Source organism: Aegilops tauschii, chromosome 4, assembly GCF_002575655.3.
Source record: "Aegilops tauschii subsp. strangulata cultivar AL8/78 chromosome 4, Aet v6.0, whole genome shotgun sequence".
NCBI lineage: Eukaryota > Viridiplantae > Streptophyta > Magnoliopsida > Poales > Poaceae > Aegilops > Aegilops tauschii.
In genome coordinates, this window is record NC_053038.3 from 242,407,030 (window position 1) to 242,415,860 (window position 8,831).

At 45.5% G+C, this 8,831-nt stretch overlaps 1 protein-coding gene across 1 annotated transcript; it reads right to left on the reverse strand.

The window, feature by feature from the left end:
* Positions 1–7,955: 7,955 nt before the first annotated feature.
* On the reverse strand, positions 7,956–8,474 carry LOC109740370 (uncharacterized). Its single transcript, XM_020299422.1, has one exon. It carries the CDS (start codon positions 8,472–8,474, stop codon positions 7,956–7,958), a length of 519 nt encoding a protein of 172 aa, XP_020155011.1.
* Positions 8,475–8,831: the final 357 nt, after the last annotated feature.

Here is an 8,831-nt window from a genome sequence, read left to right on the forward strand (position 1 = left end):
GCAGGTACCCGCCGTTGCCGCCGCCGGAGTTGCTCGCGCCGCCACCCTGGGACCCCACTGTCGCCGCGCCACCGGGAATGGATTCCCCGGGGCCTGATCCGCCTGGATCCGGCCGGCACCACCGCCCCCATGGCCTCCGTCGGCGCCGTCCTCCCTGCTCGACCCCGCCACCGCCGCCATGACCTAGCTCGGGAGCGAGCAGAGGAGCCGCTCGCTCCCCGTTGACCGCGCCCCTCCCCGTGGGCCTGTCCTCGCCCGCCGGCCCAGCAAGCCCTCCGCGGGCCTGCCTGGCCTCCTCTTCACCTGGGCCGAAGCCCACGTGGTGAGATGCCCTATTCCCCCGCCCAGGCGTCTTTTAGCTATTCTACGCCCGTTCATTTCTTTTTCCAGAAAACTGCCAAGTCCCCAGATCTGCATAATATGTGAGCTTGTTTGACCTAGTGTAACTCCATGCATAATGCTCCGTTTCGCGCGTGTAATATGTCAAATTGTTCGCCTCGTGATGCTCTTCATTTTGTTCAATTGCACAATGTTCATTAGAGGTCATCTTGATGCCCAAATCTCTGTTGCAAGAGGGCTAGTTGCTGTTATCTGCTGGTTCCTAACAGGACTTGGAGATTTGTCTTTTTTGCATCATTTAATCTGTGCATCTTATGAGTATGAGCTCTACATGTGTTTTGTAGTATGCCATGCCATCTTTCCAAGGGTGTATGCCATGTATTTTTGTGATCTCTGTGGTGACTAGCACAAGCATGCAAAGTAGCTTCCGTAATGTTTCTGATTTCAGGGACTTAGTGATTTCTCTAAGTCTTTGTCTGCTGTTATTTTGTTCCATGTAAACTTGATGCTACAGAGAGATCCATGCATATTTTGGAGATGTACATTAAGGATGTTTTGTAGCTATTGTTGTATTTGATCCATTCCTGCCCTTGTTTGCAATTATGGAGTGCCATAGCATGACTCAATCTTGTTCTACTTTTGCTATAAAATATTTCTGGCAGATTCTTAACATGATATGCAATTTTGCCAAGCTTGTTGTAGTTGATCCATACATGCTATGTATTTTCTCTTGCCATGAATAGCTTCTTAAACATGCCATCTTGTTGTAGGTATGATTTTTTTGTCATGCATTGCCTTGTGGTGAGTGCATCAAGCTCACCAAGATGCCTTCATATTATTGTTTCTGCCATGCTCTGTTTTCTGCTAAGTCTGAAACCTGATATGAAACTTGCTATGTTTACATGCTTGCCATCATATCTTCTGGTCCTTTTTGGCTTATGGTCAGTAAGGGACATTTGTTATATGCTTTGAGTAGATTCATGCCATGCCTTGTTTTGCCATGTTAAGTTCCTGTAGCATGCAGATATCGTGCTCTGAACATTGCTACCTGATGTTATTTCTGCCATGTCCAGTAATTTCACCAAGTCTGTGAACCTGTTATTATTTGCAATCTTGCCATGTCCTTTTGAGCATGTTCTATTGATTTCTGGAGATAGCTCAGTGTTCATGTTTTGTTGTGCTTTACCTGCACATCATGCCCATGCTTTTTGTTTTCATGTTGAGGTGTTGTAGCATATTGTTTTGGTGCTTGCAAGTTGCCTAGTTGCTCTTTTGGACAGATTGTTGCTATGTCTTGTTTGGAGTGTATGTGTTGCCCCGTTGCTCCGTTTTGAGCATGCTCTATATGAAACTTGCTTAGATTTGCATGTAGCTCCATATTATCATGTTGCATCCTTGTTTTGAGGTGTTTGCTTGATGTTTGTATGCATTTTGCATCAATGTCATGCTTAACTTGTTTTGCTCATATCTTCTAGGTCGTAGCTCCGAATCTAATGAACCTTATATGTAACTTGACTGGAATTTCGTGTAGATCATCATGGTGCTCTTTATCTTGCTGTTTAACAACTTGAATATAAGGTTTATTCAGTTCTGGACCAATTTCGAAATTTGCATATGAGGACTTACCGGAATTGTTATATGTTGTTTCCGGCCTCATTTAAACTTGCCTTGGTGTGTTGTTCTTGTATGCATCATCTTTTGTCATGAGTAGCTTCATATAGCCTTGTCATGCATCATACTTGGTTGAGCATCATGCCTTGTTCTTGTGTGGTGTGTTTACCTTGTTGTGTGCTTCTTCTCGATAGTTCCCGTGTCGTTGCGATCGTGAGGATTCGTTCGTCTTCGTGGCTTCATCTTCTTCATGGACTCGTTCTTCTTCCTAGCGGGATTTCAGGAAAGATGACCGTCACCTTGGATCTCATTACTACCATTGCTATGCTAGTTGCTTCGTTCTATCGCTATGCTGCGCTACCTATTCACTTGCTCCTCCAGCCTCCCAAATTGCCATGAACCTCTAACCTTTGTCACCCTTCCTAGCAAACCATTGTTTGGCTATGTTACCGCTTTGCTCAGCCCCTCTTATAGCGTTGCTAGTTGCAGGTGAAGATGAAGATTGCTCCATGTTGGATTATGTTTATGTTGGGATATCACAATATCTCTTATATTATTAATGCATCTATATATTTGGTAAAGGGTGGAAGGCTCGGCCTTATGCCTGGTGTTTTGTTCCACTCTTGCCGCCCTAGTTTCCGTCATACCGGTGTTATGTTCCCGGATTTTGCGTTCCTTACACGGTTGGGTGATTTATGGGACCCCCTTGACAGTTCGCTTTGAATAAAACTCTTCCAGCAAGGCCCAACCTTGGTTTTACCATTTGCCTCACCACCACCTACTTTTCCCTTGGGAGTCGCTCTCTCGAGGGTCATCTTTATTTAGCCCCCCCCCCCCCCCGGGCCAATGCTTGTCTAAGTGTTGGTCCGAACTAGAGCCCCTTGCAGCGCCACCTCGGGGAAACTTGAGGGCTGGTTTTAGTTGTACGGATTGCTCATCCGGTGTTGCCCTGAGAACGAGATATGTGCAGCTCCTATCGGGATGTCGGCGCATCGGGCGGCTTTGCTGGTTTTGTTTTACCATTGTCGAAATGTCTTGTAACTGGGATTGTGAGACTGATCAGGTCTTCCCGGAAGAGGAATATCCTTCGTTGACCGTGAGAGCTTATCATGGGCTAAGTTGGGACACCCCTGCAGGGTATTATCTTTCGAAAGCCGTGCCCGCGGTTATGTGGCAGATGGGAATTTGTTAATATCCGGTTGTAGAGAACTTGACACTTGACCTTAATTAAAACGCATCAACCGCGTGTGTAGCCATGATGGTCTCTTCTCGGCGGAGTCCGGGAAGTAAACACGGTTTCTGGGTTATGTTTGACGTAAGTAGGAGTTCAGGATCACTTCTTGATCACTGCTAGTTTCACGACCGTTCCTTTGCTTCTCTTCTCGCTCTCTTTTGCGTAAGTTTAGCCACCATACATGCTTAGTCGCTGCTGCAACCTCACCACTTTACCCCTTCCTTACCCCTTTAAGCTTTGCTAGTCTTGATACCCATGGTAATGGGATTGCTGAGTCCTCGTGGCTCACAGATTACTACAACACCAGTTGCAGGTACAGGTTGTGCGATTATCATGACGCGAGAGTGATGTCTTGTTTTGGAGTTCTTCTTCCGCTTCTTCTTCGATCAGGGGATAGGTTCCAGGTCGGCAGCCTGGGTTAGCAGGGTGGATGTCGTTGAGTTTCTGTTTATGTTTCATCCGTAGTCGGATGTTGTTCTCATGTATTGATGTATTCTTGCGGCATTTGTATGCCTTGTATGTATCCCCAAATATTATGTAATGTTGATGTAATGATATCCACCTTGCAAAAGCGTCTTCAAGATGCGCTTCTATCCTTGGTGGGACCTTCGAGTTCCTTTAGGATAGGGTCGCATCTTGGGCGTGACACGGCCTCCCGGCGCTGAACTTCCGCCCTCCAGTTGGTGTTAGACATGCCCGAGGGCTTGGACGGTGGCGCCCTCTGCTTCCTCTGCTTTGGCTGGGCTACGGCAGCGGTGGCATCCGTCGCGGCGTGGGGGGCCACGTACTTCAGCGGCATGGCGGCCGGCTGGGAGGGGAGGAGGAGGAGATTGGTGGGAGGAATGCAGAATGGGAGGGAAGCCGAGGGGGAGAGTAGGAGGAAACTGGGGGAAAAGGCCCTCCTCTCACCGACAGAGCGGGCCCCGCCCCTTTTCGCTTCTGCCGGCGCCCCCAGGCGACCCCCGGGCGCTTGGGTTCGACTCGGGTGCGCCGGCTGTTATTTCGGCCCAAATCGGCGCTAAATGAGATCCTGGGGGCGCGACTGGGCCGATTTTCGCCCGTCGGCGCTAAAAAATCGCCTGGGGGCTGTTGGCAGCGCGGCTGGAGATGCTCTTAGATAATAAAATTCAGGTTACCTACTGATTCCCATACCCTAGCTGCCCCGAGTTTTTAGATGAGGCATGCGGTGTCCCTCCATGCCAGATCCACATCCCCTACTCCAGAGAGTCGCAGCCTAAGCCCAACCACATATCCTGGGGAGCCCAACGAGCGTATGACCAAAAAGAGGTTTATCATGGCCTCTCCGGCGGACGATGGCGAGGTGGCCGCTGTTCGTCCCGACCTGTCGGTCCCGGAGGAACACCTCGCCGCGGAAGCCGGCGAGGACGTTGACTGTGTTGCCATGCCGAAGGCTTCACGTCAGCGGGCTCGTGAATTACTGTATCTCGAGAAAGCTGGCTACAACAACATCAAGCTTGTCGACAGCGACGGCTTCACGCGGGCCATGTCATGAGTTAAGTGGTCCATCCCCGGCCCCTCTCGTTCAACCGTCGTCGATCCCTTCAATGTCCCTATCGTTGATCTCCTCCGCCACGGGGTCAAGGATTTGCGATCCTTGTACGTTGTCGAGCCCATTTTGTCATTTCTGAAGGACACGTTCTACGGCGGTGGCTTGGGATCCCCGCTGCCAAGTCAGATCTCATCGACCACGACCATGAGAAGGGCACCCACAAAGGCTCTTCCAAGGTGAAACAGCCCATCTGCGACATCAAGGAGCGCACTGATGACCCACAAGTATAGGGGGTCAATTGTAGTCCTTTTGATAAGTAAGAGTGTCGAACCCAACGAGGAGCAGAAGGAAATGACAAGTGGTTTTCAGCAAGGTAATTTCTGCAAGCACTGAAATTGTCGGTAACAAGTTGTTTGATAGCAAGATAATTTGTAACAAGTAACAATAGTAACAATAAGTGCAGCAAGTTAGCCCAATCCTTTTGTAGCAAAGGACAGGCCGGAACAGTCTCAGATAATAAGTAAAACATTCTTGAGGACACACGGGAATTTCATCTAGTCACTTTCATCATGTTGGTTTGATTCGCGTTCGCTACTTTGATAATTTGATATGTGGGTGGACCGATGCTTGGGTGCTATTCTTACTTGAACAAGCCTCCCACTTATGATTAACCCCCTTGCAGGCATCCACAACTACGAAAGAAGTATTAAGATAAAATCTAACCATAGCATTAAACATATGGATCCAAATCAGCCCCTTACGGAATAGCGCATAAACTAGGGTTTAAGCTTCTGTCACTCTAGCAACCCATCATCTAATAACTACTCCATAATGCATTCCCTTGGGCCCAAAGATGGTGAAGTGTCATCTAGTCGACGTTCACATGACACCACTAAGGGAATCACAACATACATACCATCAAAATATCGAACAAATACCAAATTCACATGATTACTTGCAACATGACTTCTCCTGTGGCCTCAAGAACAAGGGCAACTACTCACAAATAATATTCATGCTCAAGATCAAAGGAGTAATAAATATCATAATGGATCCGAACATATAATCTTCCACCAAATAAACCATCTAGCATCAACTACAAGATGTAATCAACACTACTAGTCACCCACATGTACCAATCTGAGGTTTTGATACAAAGATTGCACACAAGAGATGAACTAGGGTTTGAGATAAGATGGTGTTGTTGATGATGTTGATGAAGATTGGCCTCCCAAAGATGAGAGGGTTGTTGGTGATGACAATGGCTTCAATTTCCCCCTCCCGGAGGGAATTTCCCCTGGGAGAATCACTCCACCGGAGGGCAAAAGTGCTCCTGCCCAAGTTCCGCCTCGAGACGGCGGCGCTCCATCCCAAAAGTCCTCCCTCTATTTTTTTCTAGGTCAAAAGACCTTATGTATCAGAAGATGGGCACCGGAAGTGGGCCAGGGGCCCCACAAGCCACCAGGGCGCACCTGGAGGGGGTGGCATGCCCTCGTGCCTTGTGGACTCCTGGGTGGCCCCCTCCAGTAGTTCTTTTCTCCAATATTTATTATATATTACAAAATAATTCTCCGTAAAATTTCAGCTCATTTGGAGGTGTGCGGAATAGGTATCTCTGACATAGCTTTTTCAGGTCCATAATTTCAGTTGCTGGTATTCTCCCTCTTTGTGTAAACCATGCATATTATGAGAGAAAAGGCATTAGAATTACACTATAAATAACACTATAAATAACGGTATAAAAACATGATGCAAAATGGACGTATCAACTCCCCAAGCTTAGACCTCGCTTGTCCTTAAGCGAAAGCCAATATCGAAAATCATGTCCACATGTTTAGAGAGAGAGGTGTCGATAAAAAATACAGACATAGTAGCATAATGCTTATTATTATAACAACAATAAATGTTATCATAAAACTTTATCATATAGCTTCTCATGAACAAGTAAAATTTCAACACAACGCCGAAGTAGAAAGCATAAACTTTGTTGAAAACTAACAAACTATGTTCTCAGTCAACTTTGCAATTACAATTCATCATATTTTCAGAAAGGGTCTCATATCAGAGCCTTTTGGAAAGTCCACATACTCGAGCATCATTTAATCTTCTATGATTGCTAACACTCACAACATATATATGATCAACAAGTTTCAATTGGACACATAGAAAGATAGGGGCTTATAGTTTCACCTCCCAACTCATTGACCTCAAGGGTGATGTCAACAATAATAACTCATGATCACTCACATTCAACTGGATATATGTGCCTAGGTCTTTCCCCACCACATGCTTGCCAAAGAGAAAAATAAAAAGGAATAGAGAAAAATACTTTGACTCTTGCATAAAAGGTAAATACATAAAAGTAAAAGATAGGCCCTTCGCAGAGGGAAGCAGAGGTTGCCATGCGCTTTTTGATTTTGTATGCACAATCTCTTAATGCAAAAGAATGTCACGTTACAATGCTTATTTTCCCTTACACTAAAAGATCAAACACATTTGGGAGCAATTTTTGTTACCTTTTTGCACCGATGACAACTTACTTGAAGGATCTTACTCAGTCCATAGGTAGGTATGGTGGACTCTTCAAACATGAATTTGGGTTTAAGGGTTTTTGGATGCACAAGTAGTATCTCTACTTAGTGCGGATTTTTGGCTAGCAAAGATATTGAGCAAGCACCACATGTTAAAGGATCTATGACAATATAACTTCTATATGAATATGAACAAACATAAATCATTACATTGTCTTCCTTGTCCAACGTCAACAATTTGGCATAAGATATTTAGTGGGGGCTCACAATCATAAAAGATATCCAAGATAGTGTACTTGCATGTTAATCTTCTCTTCCCTTATTAATTCTTTCATGAATTGCATCATTCACCAATGCTATGTTTTTCAACTTTCAATAAATTTTACCACTTATACTTTTCCTTATGTGATGTCATTACTTACCATAAGATTAGCATGTGATCTTTTTCATTATTTTCCTTTATTGTGATTGGAACATAAAAGTAAAGAAAAAACTCAAACTAAACTTTATTATATAACTCTCACTCGATTACATAGATAGATAGATAGATAGATAGATCACGAAACTAGCACTCGAAAATAGATCGTACTAAACTTTTATTCAACTAAATCACGAAATAGCTAAGGATCAAACTAAGATAGGTAAAGGTAATAAAAGTGATGGTGATACGATACCGGGGCATCTCCCCGAAGCTTGGCACAAGCCAAGGGGAGTGCCCATACCTGTGTACTCAAGTCTCCTTCTTTGGTGATGGTGGCGATGATGAGGTGGAGGCAAACTTGTACTCTGACTTCCATGGCAACGGCTCACCATCATAAGACGAAGCACGAGTCTCCTGAGTCCTGCAACTGGCAGCTAATCTCATAGCTTTAAATCTTGCTTCATACTCAAAAACTTGATTTTGAAGATCATAGATTTGGCTTTGCAGAAAATTGATTTGCTCGTTGAAGGTGAAGACGATGTCCTTCATAGACCGGTCATCCACCTTGTGATCACGGGTAAATTCCATAATCATGAGGTGATTGGCACTAAGTCCATGCTCCACCATCCCTTGGAACTTGAAGATCTCCTGCTCCACCGCCTCGAGCCTGGCCTCCACGCTTCCCGTCTTCTTGCGCCCTTGAACATCCCGGATGTGGAGCACCCTCTCACGCATCTCAATGGCTTGAGGGTGCTTCATCACCTCCGACAAGTAGGGATTGATTACCCTCTTGAAGAACTTCTCCTTGGAAGAGCTTGGTGCGGCCATGGCGATCTAGATCTGTCAGAAAAACAGCTCGAAACAAGAACAGAGGATATTTCCGCGATACCATGGTTAAATCGTCCAGGGGTATATATAAATATTTTTATCTTGGGAAACAAGCATACGGAAGGAAAACGGAGTCGAGAAGGTGCCTGAGGGGCCCACAAGCCACCAGGGCGCGCCCTGGTGCCTTGTGGGCACCTGGGTTGCCTTCCCGGTTATTTTTTATTTCCCTATTTTTTCTAATATTCCAAAACTAACAGAAAATATTTTTGCGAAACTTTTGGAGTCTGTTTACTTACCGTATCACGTACCTCTTCCTTTCCAGGGTTCTGGAGTGTTTTGGAAGGTCTCTTTTATGTA